Source organism: Topomyia yanbarensis, chromosome 2, assembly GCF_030247195.1.
Source record: "Topomyia yanbarensis strain Yona2022 chromosome 2, ASM3024719v1, whole genome shotgun sequence".
In the NCBI taxonomy this organism is placed as follows: domain Eukaryota; kingdom Metazoa; phylum Arthropoda; class Insecta; order Diptera; family Culicidae; genus Topomyia; species Topomyia yanbarensis.
Genome location: NC_080671.1, coordinates 227,887,525 through 227,913,044, shown reverse-complemented (window position 1 = coordinate 227,913,044; position 25,520 = coordinate 227,887,525). Strand labels below are relative to the sequence as shown.

At 43.8% G+C, this 25,520-nt stretch overlaps 1 protein-coding gene across 17 annotated transcripts in view; it reads right to left on the bottom strand.

The window, feature by feature from the left end:
• LOC131682950 (uncharacterized) overlaps positions 1-25,520 on the bottom strand; it is a 1,036,787-nt gene that overhangs the window by 227,777 nt on the left and 783,490 nt on the right. For all 17 annotated transcript variants that reach the window (XM_058964754.1, XM_058964756.1, XM_058964760.1 and 14 more), the window contains exon 8: positions 22,155-22,540. In XM_058964754.1, coding sequence (XP_058820737.1) covers positions 22,155-22,540 — 386 coding nt within the window. The remainder of the gene's footprint in view (positions 1-22,154; positions 22,541-25,520) is intronic.

Below are 25,520 nucleotides of genomic sequence, written 5' to 3'. Positions count from 1 at the left end.
CTCGACGAACTGAGTCGAATGGGATATGACACTCGGCCCTCCGGGCCGGGATTAGGTTGACGTTTTTCAGAGTGATTGCATAACCTTTTTATATGAGAAAGGCAAAAATGTGCCAAAATCCAAAAAAGTGAATCGTAGTCAAATTTTTTTTCGAGTTTGCATCAAATCTCGACGTTTCATGCACCTTGAACACATTTAGCATCAAAAATAAAAATTCTATTTTTAATTTTTCCTATAGTTTATATGAGAAATTTCTGTGTGGCCGCACTCTGAAAGCCGTAATTCCGGAACCAGAATTCCGATCGATCCAAAATTCAATAGCAGCCGATGGGAAGGTTGCACCTTTCATTTGAGACTAAGTTTGGGCAAATCGGTCCAGCCATCTCTGAGAAAAATGAGTGACATTATTTGACACATACCCACATACATACACACACATACACACACATACATACATACACACACATACAGACTTTTTCCGATCTCGACGAACTGAGTCGAATGGGATATGACACTCGGCCCTCCGGGCCGGGATTAGGTTGACGTTTTTCAGAGTGATTGCATAACCTTTCTATATGAGAAAGGCAAAAATGTGCCAAAATCCAAAAAAGTGAATCGTAGTCAATTTTTTTTCGAGTTTGCATCACATCTCGACGTTTCATGCACCTTGAACACATTTAGCATCAAAAATAAAAATTCTATTTTTAATTTTTCCTATAGTTTATATGAGAAATTTTTGTGTGGCCGCACTCTGAAACCCGTAATTCCGGAACCAGAATTCCGATCGATCCAAAATTCAATAGCAGCCGATGGGAAGGTTGTACCTTTCATTTGAGACTAAGTTTGGGCAAATCGGTCCAGCCATCTCTGAGAAAAATGAGTGACATTATTTGACACATACGCACATACATACACACACACACATACATACATACATACACACATACAGACTTTTTCCGATCTCGACGAACTGAGTCGAATGGGATATGACACTCGGCCCTCCGGGCCGGGATTAGGTTGACGTTTTTCAGAGTGATTGCATAACCTTTTTATATGAGAAAGGCAAAAATGTGCCAAAATCCAAAAAAGTGAATCGTAGTCAAATTTTTTTTCGAGTTTGCATCAAATCTCGACGTTTCATGCACCTTGAACACATTTAGCATCAAAAATAAAAATTCTATTTTTAATTTTTCCTATAGTTTATATGAGAAATTTCTGTGTGGCCGCACTCTGAAAGCCGTAATTCCGGAACCAGAATTCCGATCGATCCAAAATTCAATAGCAGCCGATGGGAAGGTTGCACCTTTCATTTGAGACTAAGTTTGGGCAAATCGGTCCAGCCATCTCTGAGAAAAATGAGTGAAATTATTTGACACATACGCACATACATACACACATACACACATACACACACACATACATACATACATACATACACACATACATACACACACACATACAGACTTTTTCCGATCTCGACGAACTGAGTCGAATGGGATATGACACTCGGCCCTCCGGGCCGGGATTGGGTTGGCGTTTTTCAGAGTGATTGCATAACCTTTCTATATGAGAAAGGCAAAAAGGTAAACAAAACAAAATAAATTACTAAATTTACCGACTTTATTGTCCCCAAACTCTCCACTTCGCTGCTGCTGGTGGCTCACTGCTGCAGGCGGAAAGGCGGGCGGTTTCCTCCGACCGGCCGGGACAACGACGGCCGCGTTCTCCTTTGGTCGTTGGCTGCTCCGGCAGCGGTCCTTGGCGTTTAGCTAGGGAGGTGAGCTTGGCTCCTTTGTTGGAACCTCCCTAGCGATGTTGGCGACGAATCGCCGGATCGTCTACTCGCCGTAAACGATCCCGGAAGTTACCACAGTAAACTTCCCAGGGGGAACCTTTGTCCGCCCTGCTTCGTTCTCCTTGGCTATTAGCTATAGAGGAGAGCTAGGCTCGTTCGACTTATCCTCTATAGCGAGAACGGTTGATGTTCGGTTCCTTGTTAATTAGCCGGGGTAGCGAAAGAACTCCTTTGCAATTAGCTAACCCCTTTTGGCGAACCGACACCACACTATGCACTGTGCCCGAACCACAAACCGGCACTTTTCGACAGCGATTTTCCTGTCACACGCGCGCACTAAACTCCACAATTACGGTGGCGCAAAACTATCCCGAAAGCAAAATTCTCTGGACGTCTGTTCTTGTTCGTGGTCCGTCACTTTCTGTCCATCTCGATGGCCACCTTTTTCACTCCACCGAACAACCACCAAAAAACACACCGCCGCATAGCTATCATTGCCATGGTACAGCATAGTTAGCAATCACTTTTACAGCGAGAGGAGAGCGGAGACCTACCTAAACCCTATGTTACTAATTCACAAACGTAAAACAAAAATTATCTAACCTATCTGTACGAAAAAAACCGTTCACAAACGCGAAAATGAACAAAAATTTACAACTAAATGTGAACGGTATCGAACAGCGGTGAGCATAATTTTACGTAAACAATACACTCTACGGAGTGTATACGCAAAAAAAGGGTATATTTCCACCCAGTGCAAAATTGTTACCCTGGCGGGTTACAATCTCGCCCACACCTGGTGAAAAAAAAATTGGAAACTATTTTTTTCTAACCTAACACCTAACACCGATACAATAATAATAACGAAATGAATCAATAAATAAACAAAGAAAAACTAACTACACCTAATCATTTCTTCCGCAATTTATAAATTTTCATCTCAAAAACTAATCGACCGGATGTCCTAACCGGTGAACTGTTTGTCTGTGTTGGGTCTGATAATACTGACAGCATACGCGAAGCGAGAGGCTATCAGCCATTGTCATTATTCGGTTATGGGTTGAACCCTAAATCCAATCCGAAAACAAGATCGGTAACAACTCGAAATTCCCAAAATTCTGCAAGTGGCATTGACAATTTTCAATGTTTCAACTTGCAGGGGAACGGTTGTCGGCATTACATTGTTCGGTTTTTTCATCGACTGTCCAAAAATATCTTTCGTGTCCTAACGGTACCAGTACTACAAGCCTGTGCTGGGGTTTCAATCCAAATACATTCATACAATTATCCCATTCATTCATCCTCAATCACAGGCCTACTCGATCATTCACATTCCGATAAGCACTTCGAATTGACCCCAAAACAATGTCATCTTATCATTCACACATGCATTCATTCCTTCAATACGATTCTACACTCATACATTCACACATACCATACCGCTTAACACGTCATCGTTTCTCCCACTCGCAGACATTCCGGACAAAATGTTTGTATATGCGTCCCTTTTCGTCTCAAAACGCTTCGTACATGGCAAAAGAAACGTTTGAGAGGGACCAAAGAATGTCTTTCGCATAATTTAAAAATATCAAAATGATTCCCGCTGGAATCAAACGAACCATCCCAGGTTTAACCACAAACCCAAAATTATGCGAAATAAAACTTTATTATTCGATTCGAAATCGAAGACGCGCGGCGCTTTTTAACCCACATCTTCCCCTAACACCCATTCCATCCTAATCCGAATCAGACCACACCTGCATGATGCAGAGCCTTGGTGCGAACATCAGGGAATATGTCAAAATGATGATCCATTCGATATGATGAATGAATCATCAAAATTGTAAATAAACAAAACAGTTCGCGAAACTGGCGATCGCAAATTGTTTATATTCGCGGTTTTTATTTCGTTTACGGTCGGTTTCGGAGTAGTGGGACCACTCACGCGATCGAGGTGTCCCCGGCGAAGAGGGGAAAGGTGTTTTTTTATATAGTGACCCAAACAAGGAGAAATTTTATATAATTTTGTGCACCCGTAGGTGCGAGTGTTCCCCATGAAGAGGGGTTTTTGAATAATTTGGTTTGCCGAACACGGCGGAAAGTGATGTATTCGATGCGGCCGGGGCCTTTAAGAACTGCACGGTGTAGAATTTATGTTTTAAAGTCGGTGAATTTCACCCCGCCGTTGCAGTGGCAGGCCCCGGGGCATACATTTTGTGTGAATATTTGGTTACCTCACTGCGCGAGTGGGGCGCAAAAGAATGTTATAATTTTGTTTGTCGAACACTGCAGATAGTGTTTGATTAATGCAACCGTTGACCGAATGACGGTACGATGTAGTGCACTTGTTTTTGTTTTAAGTGGAGAAGTGCACCCCACCGTCACCGGCGCTAGAGCATATATGTTGTGCGGATGTTTGTTTACCACACTACGCGAGTGTGGCTCTGAAAAATGCATGAAGCTAATGAAGAAGCTTCCCGCGGCAGAGTTGGTCTTCCCAATAAAAATAGAGAAGACGGAGAAATGTTCATTGTTTTTTTTATTCGGACCAAAGTCCATGTTGTTGCCGTCGGGAACTGTCGGCTGCTTTTGGAAAACTCCCAAGTGAGTAATCCATATAAAAGCATACCGTCAGTCCACAGACGGCACAAAAAAGTTTTTTTATGTTGGTTTAAGAAGATTTGCTGGCCAAACTCCAAGGTTTTTACCTGTTAAATCCTCCAGCTCGTAGGAGGATACACCCCTTTTGGTGATAATTTTTGCCGGTAAGTATTGTGGTCCAAGTTTAGCATTGTAAGACTCGAGTGCATTCGACAACTTCATGTTTCGACGGTACACCATTTGTCCCGTTTCAAAAGGTTTGGAGAACTTTCGATGACGCAAGTTGTACTGATGTCGAATGCCCTCGCTAGTCTTTGCCAAATTCTTGACCACAATCTCCCGGATTTTGTCTAACTGTTGGTGTCTTGTTTCTAGGTCACCCTCACCGGAAATCCTGCTGAAGTCATCGACAGATGCCATTTCACACCCGTGTATAATGAAATGTGGACTAAATCCAGTGGAGGAATGAACGGTATTATTTAGGATGCGCTCCACATCACTGATGTGGACATCCCAGTTGCGCTGCTCGGTTCGAGCATATGCCCGGATTGCGGTGTTTATCGAGCGATTTGTTCGCTCCACTGGGTTAGCCTGCGAATGATAGCGGGAGTTCAGCCAATGTTTGACGTTGGTTTCTTTTATGAATTGACTGAACTCGGAAGAATTTCCGGGCTACCATGGCAATTGAACCACTGTTCGCGCAGTATCGTACAGAGTGACGTACTAGCGATTTTGCGAACGGGGGTTAACATGACGTACTTGCTGAAGAGGACGACAAGCAAGTGTTGATTGCCACGTTTGCTTTTTGGAAGAGGACCAATATAGTCCACAGAAACCATTCGCCATGGTGCATTAGTCGCACGCGACTGACCCATTTCGGGCTGGACTGGGACGAAAGGAGCTTTGATTTCCTTGCACGTTCCACATTCTCGAATAAACTTTCGTACTTCCGATCCCATACGAGGCCAGTAATATCGCAACTGCACTTCGTGGATCGTTTTATCGTATCCCACGTGAAGCAAATTTTCGTGGGTACGTTGGATCAAATCTTGACGGAACTCGGGTGCTGGGACGAGTTTCCAACTGAACCGCGAGTCGCACGGAACAACTTTTGAGTTGACATACTTAAAAAGTTGATCATTTTCTACTTTGAAGTCGGCATAGTCGTCAGGATTTTGGATAACTTTTGACTTCATGGAACAGTACCAGTCTGAGGTGGACAAAGCTGAAACGGCTGCTACGGCCCAGGATAACGCATCAGGAGCGACATTGTTCTTGCCTTTCCGGTGCTCAATAGGCATGTCGTAGAGTTGTAATTCTAAACTCCAACGACTCAAACGTGAACTGGTTTTCCATTTAGTCTTCAGTATCCATGTAATCGCTGACGAATCAGTGACCAGGCGAAAATGATAACCTTCCAAGTAACCTCGGAAGTGTTCAACCGCCATTATCACCGCCAGACCTTCCTTCTCAGTTGCATGATAGTTCCTTTGGGGAGTGGTCAGTTTGTGCGAAAAGTAAGCAACTACTTTCTCACCCTCGGGATACTCCTGCACCAGAACAGCAGCGACTGCTACGTCACTAGGGTCTGTCTGAAGGATAAACTCTTTGGAGAAGTCTGGTGGGACTAAAACTGGAGGAGTGACTAGAAGTTCCTTAATTTTAAGGAACGCGAGTTCTGCCTCGGAGTTCCAAACAAAGCTTTTGGTTTTCGTTTTGAGCAGATCGCTCAAGGGAGCAGTGACCTCACTGAACCGATCAATGAAGCGGCGGTAATAACCGCACATACCGAGGAAACGACGAAGTTTCGTCACGGTAACCGATCTCTCGTAGTCGAGAATCGGCTGAATTTTGTCAGGATTGACCTTGAGTCCGTCCCGATTCAACAAATAACCAAGAAACTTTAGTTCGGGGACTCCAAAACGGGATTTTTCCAAATTGATGGTTAGGTTGGCTCTTGCTAGACAATCGGCCACTGCTTTGAGCAACTGTATGTGATGCTCGAACGTTTCGCTTACCACGATGATGTCATCTAGGTAGACGAAAACGTAAGGTTCCCATTTACCTCGTCCTAGAACCTGGTCCATCAGTCGCGCCAGAGTAGCGGGGCTGTTGACGAGACCAAATGGTAGACGAGTAAATTGGAACATACCCCTGCCGGAAACACTGAAAGCGGTATATTTGCGACTATCCTTGGCCAGGGGTCTATAGTGGACAGGTACTTCGCCTTGGGTAAGCCGCCCAATATTCGCCCAGGGTGGGGCAGAGGGTATGCATCTCGTACAGTACGCTCATTGAGAGGCCTAGCGTCTAGACAAAGACGAATTGAGTCGTCTGGTTTCGTGACCGCCACAATATTAAGCGACCAATCCGAATCAGACTCCTCGATAATTCCCATAGACCGCCATCGGTCAACTTCTTCCCAGACCTTAGACAGTTTCTTTGGGCTCATGTGATAAGGATATCGGTAAACGGGTGCCGCACCTTGGAATTCATCTTTGATGACAATCCTGTGCTCTGTGAATGAGGTTGGGTTTAGCTTTCCGGGCTCTACTGCCTGGAAACACTTCTTTACTTCTTCTACGCGCGCTAACTGTTCCGAAGTGAGTATCGACTCACGCGGTACTTCATCTTCTTCGTCGTCTTCCGATTCCTGACCTGAGTTCAACAGAGCACAGTTTTGTATCTCAGGAGAAATCCCAAAGGCGCGCCAAAAGTCCATACCTAGAATGGAGTTGACGGTCAGATGCTCTACTACAAGAGTGCATAGGACCTTTGTCAAATTTTGAAAAGTATACGGGAGATACGCTTGTCCAATGATTGGTAAGGATTGACCATTTGCAGAACGTAGTTCGAATGGTCGTTCCAACCTTTTCAATGGACTTTTCGAAAACTTTTGGTATAGCTTTTTAGTTATAATTGTGGCCAGGGTTGCCAAAAATACAGAATAATCTGTATTTATACAGATTTTTCAGGCATTTTCAGACCAAGAATCTGTATGTACAGATATACAGATTTTTCCGTGTATGTACAGATACACAGATTTTTGAGAAGTGATGTTACAAATACTGTTTTTAGACATATTTTTTCAGTTTCAGTAATGCTTCCTCTCTGTCTCTCTCAGCTTAGCCCACTATATTAAAATATATCTTCACTTTTAAGATTGGTCGCTCACTCTGAAGACAAAAGTTTGTAATACACTCAGGTTAGCACCCAGCAAACGTCTGGCTGAAGTCTACTTCCAGAAACGTTAACGGCCAATTTCTTCAAATGATTGAAACGGTTTTCGGAAAATTGGTCACCAGCAACCTGAAAACTGGTTTTCATCCAGTGAAGAAATTGGCCGTAATTGTAATGCTCTGTGTCTTTGTTAATTCTCAATTTTTCCGAGAATTCGACAGCTGCATTGGTCGACTTAATGTATGTAACATTATATATCAACAAAAGTCATTAAATGAAGAAGAAAATTATTTTTCAATTGCGCACATTGCTAAAGTTCAAGTTTCTGGAAGTAAAATATCAGAACGACTTGTAGTGTTTTTTATAAAAATGTAAACAGGTCCTTGCTTGACTGATTTAAACCACAAGAATTAATATCTTCGATAGATTATCCAGCAAAAGGTTAAACGACTCAACAGATTCGATACAGATATCGACACAGATTTTGCGAAGAGTAAATACAGATGAAAAGATTTTTTAGGACAAAAATACAGATTTAATTTTGGCAACCCTGATTGTGGCGTTACTACCACTGTCGAGCAAGGCTTTGAAGGATTTGCCGTACACTGCGACAATTGCAAATGGACGGTTATCGAACGGGTCGTCAAGGAGGATGGTTTCGACAGACAACGAATTATCATAGTCCTCATCACGAGCCGGTCGAAAACTGTCGTAAATCTGGGGATTAATTATTAGTTGTTTGGAGCGCTGCTTTACTTCCTACTGCGACTTCAGTTGGTTCTGATCCCGTTTTTTAGGCAGTAAGGGCAACGAGAAACATCAAAGCCTTTAAACCCACACACGATACAGAAGACCCGTTTTGGTTTCCGGCATTCCTCATATCCGTGTCCTTTGTCTCCACAATTGTAGCAGACGCCGAGCACGGGAGGACGATGCTTTTCCACCAAATACTCCAGACACATTATAGGTTTCTGCGGTGGTTCGATTGGTTTTTGATTGTTTCCCTCGAGATTCTTTCCGTCCTGATTCCCTTGCTGTTTCTTTTTCTGATTGTCAGGAGGCTTGTTTGTGGGGGTGGGCGTAGCGTATTGGTAAATCGATTGCCTTGTACGCAGCGCACCTGGGTTCGAGTCCCGACCCCGCACATAGGGTTAGAAATTTGTCATAAGAGATTTTTCTAACCCGAAGAGGCGAATGACCTTAAGGTTAAAACCTCTATAATCGAAATAAAAAAAAAAAAAAGGCTTGTTTGAATCAAGACCTGCCGGTTTGGCATTCTTGCTCCAAAACGTTTTGGATTTTGCGTTGCCGTTATTCTGTCCACCTCCCTTTTGGTTTTGATTATTATGTTTTTGTTTGTTTTGTGGTGGATTGTCAGAATAAGCAGCGACTTCCCGAGAAGAACCGAAAACTTTCTGATAAATCGGCGTCTTGGAGGCGTCGATCGATTTACCAAGACTCATCAATTCTGAAAGCGTGTTCACTGGCCTGAGGATTAGCATTTGTTTATAGTCGGCTTTCAGGTTCCGCTTGAGCACGTCGAGTTTTTCGCTCGGTGCCATTGGAACCGTCATCGCACGAAATATTTTCTCCATTTCCAGGAAATATTCCTGGAAAGATTCGTTGCGCATCTGCCGGCGCTGGAGAGCCTTCATTTTGAGCGTAGCATCAAGTTCAGGATGTACAAAATTTACCTTGAGCTCGCATACAAGATGGTTCCAGTTAAACAACCGGTTTTGCGCACGTATAGCCTGATACCAGGTCAAAGCATTGCCAGTGAACAAATGCATCGCAGAATTGAAAAGTTCATCTTCGCACATTTGTTCACACGCAGCGTAATTTGCTACGGTGTCCAAAAACTCATTAAGTCCAGTTCCTTCATCAGTTCCAGCATACTTCCGAATTTTCCAATCAGCGACGCGTTGCGGGTTTCGCGAGTAATTCCTGGGGGCCACCATCGATCCGTTTCCCGCATTGGTGGATATCGAAAAGTTCGGATATGATGGTCCCGCCAGCTGTTCGGTCAATTCAGGAACGTAAGGCTGGTTCTGAGTTTGGTACGGGGCTGTGAATCCAGTATTCTGTTTCGGTTTCTCGATAGGAAGTGATGGACATAGATTTTGTTGACCCGAGAATCCTCGCTTCAACACAAATTGATCGGGACTGGGCGCCAGTGTTGGGCGAGGAATCTCTGGTTCATCAAATGAATTTTTTCACTCGAACCGTCAACGAGTGCGGACGCCTCTTCAAGCGCTCCGCAAGTAATTTATTAATTAGTATTTTTTTTAGCTACGTAAACAAACATCGCGCGCGTGCCTCGTAAGTTACAGTGCTATTGAACTTCAAGTAATAGTAAAATAATGCAGTGCGGTGTAAAAACTTGCAACATAAACGACGACCGCTTCCTCTGGAAGTGTGAATTTTGCAGCAGATCGTACCATGCTGCCTGTGTAGGTGTGCAGCGTAATCAGGAAAATTTTATCCGGGCATTTATGGTGCCTGTGTGTGCGGACTGCCAGCACATTATTAGGACAGAGGTCGACACACGCAAAATGATCTATCTACAAGATCAGCTGCTAAAAATGATGAAGTCGCATACGGACACACAACATCGAACCACAGCTGACCTAAAGAGCCACAGTCTTGAATTGTTCGGTAGCATCGAACAATTACTTAACGACGTGAAGCAGTCAATGCAAGTCGTCCATAAAAAAAAACGAAAACATATACAGTAAACTAGGTCAGCATTTTCATTCTTGTGACAATTTGTTGCAAAATTCGATCGACACCATCAGCAAATCGACCAAAACAATATCGGACAATATGAATCATAAAATTGACGAACGGCTATCACACCTCGAGAACGAACTGATTTCCACTAAATGTTCTGAGCCGTACCCTCTCGTCAATTCCGACCTATTGGAGGAATTGAAGGAAGAAGTGAAAGCTATTTCCATTGCAATCTCCAACATGACAATACCAGAAAATGGCATGAATCAATCAAAATCCCTGGCTGAAGAATTAGCGGAAAATCACACGCAACAGTAATCCAACAGAAAATAGATCATACGTCTCCAGGCTGGTGATTTTTGGGCGATAAATGGAAATGGAAGAAGGATTGGACAAAATACGACGCCAAACAACGCATTCGACGACTTCAGGAGAAAGCTGCTGATAAGGCAAGGCGCAACCGAAAACGTCGTAAGCAGTCAAGTCAACGTGACAACGATCGCGCTAACAATCATCATCATAACGACAGTGGTAAGACGTCAGACAAATTACTACTTGCCACGGCGAAAAAACAATTTTCCGTTCCTCCCACAACCACCGAACATCCGATTGCAGGTCTTGCAATACCAGCAGTAAAAACAAATTTCATAAACTTTAAAAAATGTGACACCATCAACCCGTACCGTTCAGCTAATGAAAACATTCAACCCAAACAAATGAAAGTGACACCTACCAGCGGCGAAAATAGTTTAAACACATTGGCGACCACATCTCAACATTCGAACACAGACAGCCAATTTGAACTGGACCCCTTGCACCCTCCAATCGTACGCCTCACGTCACAATCAACGAATGGCGACGGTCGCTTTTTAAAGGCCAGACTTCGTGAACCAAAAATAATGAACATTGTACGCCTATACCTGGCATATATGAAGGACCAACACCCATCTATTTGCGTGGAAGGAATGACGCCGACCAGCATCAAAATGACGCTCGCATCCGAAGGACTACCGACCACTCCTGACCATCTCCTGCGCATTTTCATCGAAGTCTATCAAGAATATGGGCTAAACCCAGACGAAGCAGCAGCAGACCTCGACTCTTATGGAAAATTTTTATCAAGCGAAAGAACCAGGCGCTTTCAACAACTCCGCGAAGCTACGCATAAATTTGGAACGTCGAATTTTCGGAAGTAACGACGCCCTCTATAGAGGAAGAAAATATAACTGTAAGTAATTTAAATATTCCAAAAACTTCTTCGCATCCACAACAGAATTCGACTGAAATTTTGGTCTATTGCCAAAATTTTAATCGAATGAAAAGCCCAGCCAAAATGAAAGAAATCCAACAAAAACTAATTTCATCTTCTTTTAATATAATTCTTGGAACAGAAAGTAGCTGGGATGAAAGCGTAAGAAGCGAAGAAATTTTTGGAAATCAATTTAATGTATTTCGGCATGACCGTAATTTGTCTCTTTGTAATAAAAAGTCTGGAGGAGGAGTCATTATAGCCATAAACGCAGACTTTCCTTCAGAAGAAATAGAAACCATTAAACATATAGAATTTGAACATATATGGGCAAAAGCAGTAATATCAGGAGAAGTGCACATATTCTCCTCTGTGTACTTTCCACCTGAAATGCTCACAAAAATCATTTGAACTATTTTTTCAAACTGTAGAATCTATCATGTCAAACATGGAACCTGAAGTAAAACTGCATATTTATGGCGACTTTAATCAACGTAACACCAACTTCATCGTAGACATTGAAAACGAATCTTACTCCCTGTCGTAGGCGAAAATGAAACACTTCAATACTTCTTTGACAAAATATCTGAATTTGGCCTGCACCAAATCAACCATGTAAAAAATAAACAAAATTCATATTTAGACCTCTTATTCACGAACTGCACTGAAGACTTCTGTGTTAATGCATCTTTAACTCCATTATGGAAAAATGAAGTATTTCACACAGCAATCGAATATTCAATTTTTATTCATCAAAACTCTTCCCCGAACGACTTGGAGTATGAGGAAGTGCCGGAATACCATAAAACTGACTTCGAAGAAGTCAAACGTAGACTATGTAGAATAAATTGGCAAACTGTATTGAGTATAGAAGGAAATGTCAACGAAGCAGTGACTAAATTCTATTTAATTGTAACTAATTTAATCTCTGGAACAGTACCAGTAAAAAGAAGAAGAAGAACTCATGGCGGCCAGCAGCCTGTATGGTTCAACCAACATCTGAAAAATTTAAAAAATAGAAAGCAAAAGGCACATAAAATTTACAAGAAAGAACATAGCATTACAAATCGGCAAAACTATCTGGATATTTGCTCCCAACTCGACATAGCCATTAACACTGCACATGAAGAATATAATCGTAAAATCGAGACTGAAATCAAGACCTATCCAAAGAATTTCTTCAATTATGTGAAAACGAAATTGAAAAGTAGCAACTTTCCATCCCAAATGCATTTTGACGGACATGTAGGAAATAACAATACTGAAATTTGCAATTTATTTGGAAAATTCTTTCAAGAAGTCTATACTTCATATTCCGAAACAGACCGCGACCGCGACTACTTTTCATTTATACCTGAATTTTCAAATGAAATTGCCGTCCACGAACTATCTGAACACGAAATTACCACTGCACTAAAAAACTTGGACGCATCAAAAGGACCTGGACCGGACGGAATAGCACCAATATTTTTAAAAAATCTTGCAGAAGAATTCACTCTACCACTACTACATATTTTCAACATGTCACTGAAAAATGGAACATTCCCAGAAATATGGAAATCATCCTTTTTAGTGCCAATTTTTAAATCAGGCGCTAAATCGGACATCCGAAACCATCGTGGGATTGCCATTATATCATGCATTCCAAAATTATTCGAAAAACTAGCAAATGACAAAATATTTCAGCAAATCAAAAATCAAATAACAAGCAAGCAGCATGGCTTTTATAAAGGCCGCTCAACAACATCAAACCTTTTAGAATTTGTAACATTTACTGTAAATGCAATGGACAATGGCAACCATGTGGAAACACTCTACACAGACTTTAGTAAAGCATTCGACCGTATTGACATACCTTTATTACTCTTCAAACTGCAAAAATATGGCATAGAAAATAAACTATTGAAATGGCTCGAATCATATTTAACGAAACGTCAACAAACAGTTCGCTTTCAGAATATACTCTCGGAACCAATTTCTGTCACCTCTGGCGTACCCCAGGGTTCCCACTTAGGCCCTCTTCTTTTTATTTTGTACGTTAATGACATTACCTTTATACTCAAACATCTTAAAGCGCTTATATATGCAGATGACATGGGGCCGTACACAAATGACGTAGCTTTTTTCGGCGATTTTTGACCCCTCCCTCCCCCCTCGTAGCATTTGGTCACAAAATTCTAACCTCCCCCTCGTAAATAACGTAGCATATACCTACCCCCTCCCCCTCGTCCCATGCACAGCGCCCATGTGATGAAAAAAAAATTAAATTTGTTTTTCAATTATTTTAAATACATGTCCTTTCAAAATGATTGACGACTTTTATCAACATTTCCATTATAACAGCAAATTGCGTGCAAAATAAGCCCATTTCATGTTAAATATAGTGTTGATAGTTTGATTTTGAATTTTATATGTCAAGGAGAGCATGAAGACAAGTTCTCTCAGTTCACAATCGTGCAGCTGCCAATGATTCTAAGAACCATACGTTCATCTAAATTACTAAATTTTGTTTGGTTGAATCCGAAGTGAAAATTTAATTCAGCTTCCAAACTAAGTCTACTAGTTAGCAACATTAGCTAACTAATGCAGCAAGTTAAATCCACATACAATTTTTTTTCGTATTTTTGCGAACTTGTAATTCCGCGAATCGTAAATTTACCTCATGAAAAACCGCACCAAAAGTAACTTGTTTGAATTAAAATTATTTTTTTTTGGGAATGGAGGATCATTAAATTGTTTTCTCAAAACAATGGGTTTTAAACTTAATGCTACGTCGCACAACTTCTGACCCTACCCTCCCCCTCGTCACACTTCGTCACAAATTTGGTAAACCCTCCCTACCCCCCAAAATGCTACGTCATTTATGCATGGCCCCTTAGCTATAGAGGAGAGCTAGGCTCGTTCGACTTATCCTCTATAGCGAGAACGGTTGATGTTCGGTTCCTTGTTAATTAGCCGGGGTAGCGAAAGAACTCCTTTGCAATTAGCTAACCCCTTTTGGCGAACCGACACCACACTATGCACTGTGCCCGAACCACAAACCGGCACTTTTCGACAGCGATTTTCCTGTCACACGCGCGCACTAAACTCCACAATTACGGTGGCGCAAAACTGTCCCGAAAGCAAAATTCTCTGGACGTCTGTTCTTGTTCGTGGTCCGTCACTTTCTGTCCATCACGATGGCCGCCTTTTTCACTCCACCGAACAACCACCAAAAAACACACCGCCGCATAGCTATCATTGCCATGGTACAGCATAGTTAGCAATCACTTTTACAGCGAGAGGAGAGCGGAGACCTACCTAAACCCTATGTCACTAATTCACAAACGTAAAACAAAAATTATCTAACCTATCTGTACGAATAAAACCGTTCACAAACGCGAAAATGAACAAAAATTTACAACTAAATGTGAACGGTACCGAACAGCGGTGAGCATAATTTTACGTAAACAATACACTCTACGGAGTGTATACGCAAAAAAAGGGTATATTTCCACCCAGTGCAAAATTGTTACCCTGGCGGGTTACAGATGCAGGGTTGCCAAAAATACAGAATAATCTGTATTTATACAGATTTTTCAGCCATTTTCAGACCAAGAATCTGTATGTACAGATATACAGATTTTTCCGTGTATGTACAGATACACAGATTTTTGAGAAATGATGTTACAAATACTGTTTTAGACATATTTTTTCAGTTTCAGTAATGCTTCCTCTCTGTCTCTCTCAGCTTAGCCCAGTATATTAAAATATATCTTCACTTTTAAGATTGGTCGCTCACTCTTTTTTTTCACAATGGAGAAGACCTTTATGTCCTAGCCCAGTACACGTGCTAACGGTAGGGTCCAATCTACCACACGGGGTGCACTGGGGGCGTGTCGGACTCGAATGGTGACCAGCCATTAATACCGACTAAACTCCATTGGGCTCCGCCATCATTCCTCCCAGGAACTACCTCTCGGTATTACTTCTGGGGGGATGGCTGTACTAAATGTACTCATTCACTCTCACTCACGCGATCATACATCCTGTATGAGGCTTACTTGGATGCTCTCTCAATCACACTTTGATTCACTCTCAAACACTCCCACATGAGGCTGACTTTTGTGCTCACCTTTTACGTTCCATGCGAGGCTGACTTGTGTGCTCACCTTACTCATTCCTTGCTAGGCTTACTTTTGTGCTCGCCCTACCCATCCATGTGAGGCTGACTTGGGTGCTCACCCTATCACCTGATTCACTCTCAATCGTGCCACTCTATTGTACCTTTGTCACTCCCTCTGGCATCCCATGTGGGACATTTTTCTTAGGCCCCACTTCTGACATACCATGCGAGGCTGACTTTTGTGCTCACCTTTTTCATTCCTTGCTAGGCTGACTTTTGTGCTCACCTCTACCAACCTGTGAGGCTGACTTTTATGCTCACCCTTAACATGCAATGTGAGACTGACTTGGATGCTCACCCTTTCACTCCTCTGCCACGCCATGAGGCATCGATAGCTTAGTTCCAACATACTACGCTACGACCCTCCCGTCTTGGCATGAGGCAGTCCACTTATACGCCTATACACTCACTCTTCTGTCTTGCTTCGGGGTGGCTGGGTTTACCCCTTACGCGGTTGCCATTCGCTGCGCCAACCTACCTCGACATGAACAGACCATTCACTCTCTTATTTTGCGCTTGGCCTTTTTCGCTCCAACTAACCAATCACTAGTTAGCCGTGCCCGCCGTCTGTTGCTCGGTTCGCCAGATTACCTGTAGCCTACTGGCAATCTGGATGGTAGCAGCCGAGACTGAGTTCCACTTCTCCACCGTTTGACACATCCGCTGAATAAGGGTATCCGGGGTTGTGTCCCAGCCACAGACGTCAAGCATTGCTCTTCTTTCGACGTCGAACCGATGACATACGAACAGTATGTGTTCGGCAGTTTCATCTACACCTGGGCAGTCCGGGCAGACTGGGACCTCCGCGTGCCCGAACCTGTGGAGGTACTGACGGAAACAGCCATGGCCTGACAGGAATTGTGTCAGGTGGAAGTGAACTTCCCCATGGGGTCTTCCCACCCAGCTCGATATGCTAGGTATCAGCCGGTGGGTCCACCTACCTTTCGAGGAGTTGTCCCACTCACGCTGCCATCTGGCGACCGAGGTCACCCTGGTGCACTCGCGGGCTCCCCTATTTCCACGTAGCTCAAAGCACTCCTCATCTTCCCGAATGACCAGCCCGACTGGCATCATGCTCGCTATCACGCAGGATGCATCGTGTGATACCGTGCGGTAGGCAGATATCACTCTGAGGCACATCACGCGGTAGGTGCTCTCCAGTTTCTGTAGGTAACTGGTTACCCTCAGTGCTCTTGGCCATGACGGGCCGCCGTACCTGAGGATAGATACGGCAACGCCTGCCAGTAACCTACGTCTACTGGCGCACACCTTTGAGCTGTTGGACATCATTCTCGATAGTGCCGCAACAGCAGTCGACGCTCTCTTGCACGTATAGTCGACATGGCTGCCGAAGGTCAGCTTGTCGTCTATAATGACTCCGAGAGACTTCAGACTTCGCTGTGAAGTGATCGCGACTTCTCCCACATGGATAACTGCATGTTGTGCCGACTTGCGGTTGTTGACGATAACTACCTCCGTCTTATGATGAGCGAGCTCCAGGCCTCTCGCGCTCATCCATTCCTCCACCGTGCTAATCGCGTGTTCTGCGGTTAGTTCTACCTCAGGAATTGACTCCCCGTAGACCTCCAAGGTTACGTCGTCAGCAAAGCCGACGATCTTGACCCCAGGAGGGAACTTCAGTCTCAGAACCCCGTCATACATGAGGTTCCATAGCACCGGGCCTAGGATCGAGCCCTGCGGGACTCCGGCGGTAATCGGAACCCTTTTCTGACCGGCATCGGTCTCGTATATCAGTACGCGGTTTTGGAAGTAACTTTCCAGGATCCGGTACAGACCCACCGGTAGGCTAAGCCGGTGTAACGAGAGCGCGATGGCATCCCAGCTTGCGCTGTTAAATGCGTTCTTCACGTCAAGTGTCACTAACGCACAGTATCGAATACCTCGCCTTTTTCGTTGGATCGCTATCTCGGCAGTATTTATCACTGAGTTGAGAGCGTCCACTGTGGACTTACCCTTCCGAAAGCCAAACTGGTTGCTTGACAGACCGTCCGTACCTTCCGCGTACGGGGTGAGCCTGTTGAGGATGATCCTCTCAAGCAGTTTGCCAGTCGTGTCTATCAGACAGATTGGTCTGTACGCCGATGGGTCGCCTGGCGGCTTCCCGGGCTTCGGCAACAGCACCAGTTTCTGCCTTTTCCATCTATCGGGGAAACGGCACTCGTCAAGGCATCTCTGCATAGCTAGCCTGAACATGTTCGGGTTCGCTATGATCGCTGCCTTGAGAGCGTTGTTCGGAACTCCATCCGGCCCTGGAGCTTTGTTCATTGCTAGGGATTTAGCCACTGCGAGTAGTTCTTCGTTCGTCACTGGAGCCACCATTTCGACCGTGCCCGCACTGTCTCGTAGTGCAGGTGGCCAGGGGCTTGTGGTTCGAGACGGGAAGAGTACTTCGATAATCGTTGCCAACCGGTCCGGAGACCGTTCTGGGGGTGAGGAGCCCCCTTTGGTCTTGGCCATCACAATCCGATAGACGTCACCCCACGGATTCGCGTTGGCACTCTCACACAGGTTGTCGAAACACGCTCTCTTGCTGCTTTTAATAGCCTTGTTAAGGGCTAATTTCGCAGCTCGAAACACTTCACGGCGGTTCTCTCTTGCATCCTCGGTGCGAGCTCTTTGCATCCTACGTCTAGCTCTGAGACAGGCTGACCGTAGAGCTGCAATCTCGGCACTCCACCAGTATACCGGGCATCTACCGTTTCTTGGCAGTGTTTTTCTCGGCATAGTGGCGTCGCACGCGCGTGATAGAACAGCTACCAGCGCATCCCCGCTTAGACTGTCGGTGTTGGCCTCCAGTCCCAGGGCCGCGGTGAAAGCTTCGCTGTCGAAGTGATTGGACTTCCACCCGCGTACCTGACAGGGATCTCCCGCCCTCGGATGCTGCACACCATAGTTGATCTTAAAGCGGATTGCTAAATGATCGCTATGGGTGTAGCCTTCGTCTACCCTCCATTCCATGCCTGGAGCCAGACTCGGGCTGGCAAAGGTCAAATCAATCCACGCCTCCACTCCGTTTCTACGGAATGTACTAGCGGAGCCATCATTAGCTAGCACAGTATCGAGTTTCGCAAACGCTTCCATTAGCGCTTGACCCCTGCTATTTGTACAGCGGCTGCCCCACTCCACTGCCCAAGCGTTGAAGTCTCCCGCTATTACTACCGGTTTCCGGCCCACGAGGTCCGACGACAGCCTGTCGATCATCTGGTAGAACTGTTCTATTGGCCACCTTGGTGGGGCGTAGCAGCTGCAATAGAACACACCATTGATCTTGGCAATCGCCACACCCTCGGCGGAGGGGTGTATTACCTCTTGAACCGGGAACCTTCCCGTTGTACAGATTGCCACCATTCCAGACCCGTCCAACACCCAATTGCCGTTGCCGGCAGGGATGCTGTACGGGTCTGATAAGAGGGCGACATCTGTCCTCGACTCCGAGACCGACTGCCACAGCAGCTGTTGGGCTGCTGCACAATGGTTAAGATTTAGCTGTGTGACTCTCACGGCTTCTTCTTATTTAACTCGCCGAAGGGACACGAAGGTCCGCCCATAGCATGTTTATGGGCTTGCTTCTTAGCGGTGCAGATAAGGCACTTATATGCCTTAGTGCACCCCCGCTCTTTATGCCCCTCCTCGCCGCAACGACGACATAGCTTGCTCCTATATATGCCTTTGCATTCGTATGCTTTATGGCCGGATTCTAGGCACCGATAGCACCTGTCCACTGAAGGCGGCTGGGGTATACTAATAGGGCATACCGACCAGCCGATCTTCAGCTTCCCTTTCTCGGTTACCTTTTTGGCATCCGCATTCAGTAGCCTGAGGTAGGCTACTTGGGTGCCAGAGGGTCCGTCCCTCAATCGCACAGAGGCCCGCTCGATTGTGACGCCGCAGTGCTCCTTGACGGCTGCGACGACGTCTTCTGCGGTCGTGAACTCGTCCAAGTGCTTGCACTGGAGAGTTGTTTCCGCACCTAGCGACCTGATTTGGGCGCCCTCACCAAGGACCTCTTGGGCCAAGGCCTTATATACTGCACTTGATTGTGCGCCTCGCTTCAGCACCAAGAGCATCTCTCCTGTGTTGGTGCGTCTTACGCTACGCACATCCTGCCCAAGGGCCGAGAGGCTTTCGGCCGCCTTCATCGATTTAAGGACATCGGCGTATTTGTCCTTGTCGGTTTTTAACCACAAGGCTTCGCCTCTGTCCTTGGCCTTCCTCACAGGCCGCGGTACCTCCGGTTTCGGTGCCGGCTTTTTCTTGGTGACCAGCGTCCAGGGGTTTGAGCCCCCCTGCCCCGGTCGTGCCGGGTTGCTGGTACCATCGCTCTCCACAGCGAGGTCACTCTCGCCCTCGCTTACCTCACCCAGGCGGCGTTTGACCTTAACGGTTGCACGCCGAGTGGTGTCGGTTTTGGTACCCTCGCCTGGCGACTTCCTAGGGCGCTTCGCATTCGATGTCGTCTTGCGATTGCCCTTTCCTTTTCCCTTCGAGGGGAACTCAGTCGCCGCTCCGATCGACGTGGCTGCTCCGTAGAAGGTAAAGGCCACTGTCTGTGAACCTCTATCGACCTTCTCTCTTTCCTCCCTATTGGAGGCCACTGTCTGGGTTTCTCTGTCGGGCCTCTCCCGACATTCCACCCTCTCAACATAGGCCTGCTGTTCCTGTCTTGCGACACGAACAGCTTTCCGGAGCTCCAAGAGGCTCAACTTCAACTCCTTGGCTATGTTCTGCTTTGCGCTAGCGAAGTCGATTATAGAATCGAGTTGCTTCGCTACTTTGCGCATCGCAGCTATTGGCCCCTCCGATGCATTGGTAGGGATATTGCCTACCGCTGCTGGGGGGTCACTGGTGCTTTCGGGTGCAGCACTCATCGCTCCACTACTCTCCCCACGGGGGGGAGACCTCGCCAAACCACCTCTTGCGAAGGGGTTTGGCACCTCCGTATGTTTGTTTTTATTTTTATTTACCTCCATGTATAGTCCCACGAGTAGCGCGAGAAATATATATCCGCCACGCCAGAGCTCCGCATTAGCGTGGTAAGGGACGCTTACTGTGGGGGTTGCCCAGGTACCCCACAGGCTCCGTTAACGATCGAGCATCTTTTTCACCCCCTCGATCACTCATCCCTCGGCACGGGTCGCTTCACGCCTTGGAATTGGGGTTATGCCCTACCTTGCTTTACGTGGTGATCTCGGCCCGGATCATCACAACCATCCTCCTTTACCAGGGCTTTGGACCTGTAGCTCTGGTTCTCAATAGTTCCATGTACGTATGTTATTACAGACGTGCTACTATTGAGATCCGTCATTCGCTAGCGGAGTTAGCTCACTCTGAAGACAAAAGTTTGTAATACACTCAGGTTAGCACCCAGCAAACGTCTGGCTGAAGTCTACTTCCAGAAACGTTAACGGCCAATTTCTTCAAATGATTGAAACGGTTTTCGGAAAATTGGTCACCAGCAACCTGAAAACTGGTTTTCATCCAGTGAAGAAATTGGCCGTAATTGTAATGCTCTGTGTCTTTGTTAATTCTCAATTTTTCCGAGAATTCGACAGCTGCATTGGTCGACTTAATGTATATAACATTATATATCAACAAAAGTCATTAAATGAAGAAGAAAATTATTTTTCAATTGCGCACATTGCTAAAGTTCAAGTTTCTGGATGTAAAATACCAGAACGACTTGTAGTGTTTTTTATAAAAATGTAAACATGTCCTTGCTTGACTGATTTAAACCACAAGAATTAATATCTTCGATAGATTATCCAGCAAAAGGTTAAACGACTCAACAGATTCGATACAGATATCGACACAGATTTTGCGAAGAGTAAATACAGATGAAAAGATTTTTTAGGACAAAAATACAGATTTAATTTTGGCAACCCTGGTGGGATGAATAAGGGTGTATTGCATTTGACTTTTCGCTTCGCTTCGCGAGTATTTTCCTTTTACAAGTGGTCGGTGTTAGGTCAGACCGGACTAAGTGACAGTGCATTCATTTCGAGAAAAACGCGTTTAAAGTTTGAATCGCAGCATCCTTTACATTATAATTGGAAAATATTTTTTACCATAAGTCTTGTTTATTGTTTCATATTTCAAATCTGGTAAAAGTGGAATGTAGATGTAGAAATTCTTTATACAGTGCTATCATTACCTCATTTTGTGATATTTTGCGACTTGGTCCGGTCTGACTTAACACCGACCAATTCAGTGTTGTAAAACTTCTTAGAAATGATGCAAACATGTTGATACCCAATTAAGTGCAGCTGAGTTACCAGCGAAATAGTGTGATATCCTTACTAATAAAATGAATAAGGGTTCATCTATCCTACATTAACAAAACACAAAGAAATGTACACATTCAAAAAACATTGAAATATCATAGCGTTGTATGCGTTACTAATATAGATAAATACCTGGTGAGTCCGTCAAATATATCGGCGGCTGCTGTAGATTTGTGCCCTTGATCGGAGAAATACAGCTGGTCTCCAAAATCTCGTGATGAAGTACAGCGAAATAAAAATCTAGTATGCACAATCCATCAAACGTGATCAACACTTTATCGTCCACGATATGAGCGGTGCCATTTGCAGCATTTATGACCATAATTGGTGACGATCTATTTCCACATTTAGACTCTTGGTGACATATATGTTCGTAATATGCCAATACTTGTTTTATTGTAGGGATAGATGCTATTCCAGGCGAATATCCAAGTGCCATGAGTGCTTTTTGGCATTGACTTAAACTGATAGCATAGTGTGAGTTACTGGCCACTCTATCATACGTTCTACGAACAGATCTAAAAATACAAAGTTTGTAGTGTGATAAAGGCAGTTTGCAATGTATAGGAACAAGAAAATTTGGACTATTTTTCGTGAACTGCATGTGGTGCTGCACTAGCAAACGACATGTTTGAGATTTTAACGACAATTGTAAAAGAACTACCTTTCGAACAAAAAGAACTCGTAAGAGTGCTCTTCATTTGTTCAGTAAAATGTAAGCACAGAAAACAGACGTCTATCTTCAGCATTCAACTTGTGTAAAATCTCTAACGGTTTCGAAGGTAGCTGGGATATCCAAACCAGGTGCGCTACTGTCGTCATGTTTTTGAAGTAGAATACTTCTAACGTTTCAATATGGGGGCCCGTTTCAAAATATAGGCTTTAGCACTCGCGTCAGATTTTGAACGTTAATAGCTTCCATCATACTTAATAGAATGATTTGAGGTTTAAGGCAATTTCATCGAAAATATGTTCCGCAATGTTGTATTAAAATTTGGAGTATGTATAACATGCATTAATACCGAAAATACTGTGTTTTAAAAAATCTTTCAAAAACTACCAAAAATGGTGAAAATTTTCAGCTCATCTCGGCCAGAGCCGTCAAAAAGGAGCATGTAAGCGTTTCATTACATACGGGAATTTTATATATACAGGTCACGAGAGCTTGTTTTGTATCAGTGGGTGCTCGCTTACCACACGAGCAACATGCTCGTCCGGACGGTACAATGAGCGATATCATGTTTGCGTTCCCGTACCAAGCGTCATCGCAAGCTTCTTTGTGATAAAATCGAGGAAATTACCAAATCCGCCATTCGGCGTCTGGCTTGTCGTGGTGGTGTAAAATGCATCTCCGATTTAATCTACGAATGCTGATGGTGCGCAGGAAAATGTCATCCGAGATGCCGTGACCTACACTGAACACGGAATGAATGTCGTATATAATCTGAAGCGGCAGGGACGCACTTTGTATGGATTTGGAAGTTGAAAAGGTAGAACTCACTTGTATCATTATAAAAAAGGCCCTTTTCAGGGCCATTAAAATCATTTCAAAGAATAAGTTTGCATTCTCTGTTTCATGGACTGTTTCTCTCTGGAAAGCAATTTGGGTTACACCCTAAATTATGATTTATTTCGGTACGCAAATTGCAAATATGGTCAGAAACAAACTGGAGTGAAGTGGGAAACATTTTTACTAGGCGCATTGAAAAAAGGTTTCAATTCTCAAACATTTTACCAAGGTGCCGTATTACATTACTCTCTTTACCCTGAGTGTTCGATAATCTCCGTATTGGAAACACAATTTCCATTTTGTTTTTTTATCAAAAAATATGTGGTCGTCCTGAGTAAACTAAGTAAACGGCACTCCGACGCGTTCAACACAATTTGCTTGCGTATCGACCAACGAAGGGGAGGAGCTACGAAGAGCACATAGGGGCCGTACACAAATGACGTAGCTTTTTTCGGCGATTTTTGACCCCTCCCTCCCCCCTCGTAGCATTTGGTCACAAAATTCTAACCTCCCCCTCGTAAAAAACGTAGCATTTACCTACCCCCTCTTCCTCGTCCCATGCAAAGCGCCCGGGAGATGAAAAAAATACATATGCTGTTCAATTATTTTAAATACATGTCCTTTCAAAATGTTTGACGACTTTTATCAACATTTTCATTATAACAGCAAATTGCGTGCAAAATAAGCCCATTTTATAACAAATATAGTGATGATAGTTTTGTTTTGAATTTTATATTTCAAGGGAAGCATGAAGACAAGTTCTCTCAGTTCACAATCGTGCAGTTGCCAATGATTCTAAGAACCATTCGTTCATCTAAATTAATAAATTTTGCTTGGTTGAATTCGAAGTGAAAATTTAATTCAGCTACTAGTTAGCAACATTAGCTAACTAATGTAGCAAGTTAAATCCGCATTCAAAATCTTTTCGTATTTTTGTGATCTTGTAATTCCGCGAATCGTAAAGTTTACCTCATGAAAAGCCGCATCAAAAGCAACTTGTTTGAAGTTAAATTCATTTCTCTAGGAAATGGAGGATCATTAAATTGTTTTCTCTAAACAATGGGTTTTAAAATTAATGCTACGTCGCACAACTTCTGACCCTACCCTCCCCCTCGTCAAGCTTCGTCACAAATTTGGTATACCCTACCCCCCAAAATGCTATGTCATTTATGCATGGCCCCATATTGAGGACAACACAAAAAACTACAAGGGGCAGCCCTATGGGGTTGCACGAGCTGCAGACGTAGGACATTAAGTAGTGTAAAATATTTATTTTCTTAGTACATTTATAGTAATAATAAATCCAATATATTTCATACGTATGGTTTAATCACAACTAATCAACATCGAATATTATATATTGAAACAAACCTTCTTGGTTATCAGGTCATTTCATTTGTAGTAGGTGATCGAATCCGATTAAACTTATTTAAGAAGATCTGAAGAAAGAAGACAGAAAACTGTGACCGAACTAATATCTGGAACTAAATCTTTATAGCATAAGATTAGCTTGTAAAAACTTTTCGATTGTGTGTGGTAAAAAACCCGGACCAGTGAAAAAAAAATCAAATTTTAGACAATATAACCACATTTCGTGTATAGACCAGAATGCTTGATCTAGTTATATTTTGCCATTATTGTAACTTTCCTAAAGTACGCATACAAATATAGCGGATGCAGTGGTCTTAATCATATATCGAAACTATAAATATACAAGAATCCAAAACAATTTTATATATGGACTTAGATGCGTTTTTGCAACGGTTTTTCAAGTGGCAGTGTATTCATTCATAAATAGGCTTTGTAGTATGTACCTATTAGTAGAATCAAAATACTATAGGCTGAGTGCAAATGAATCACGTGAAGGAAAAATGCTGTTACCAAATACACCAGCTCCAAGTAAATTCCGAACACTGCCCAAACAAAACGCCCTTTTCAGGGCCATCAATTTATCGACAAAGAATCGAATTGAAGTTTTGTTATTACAA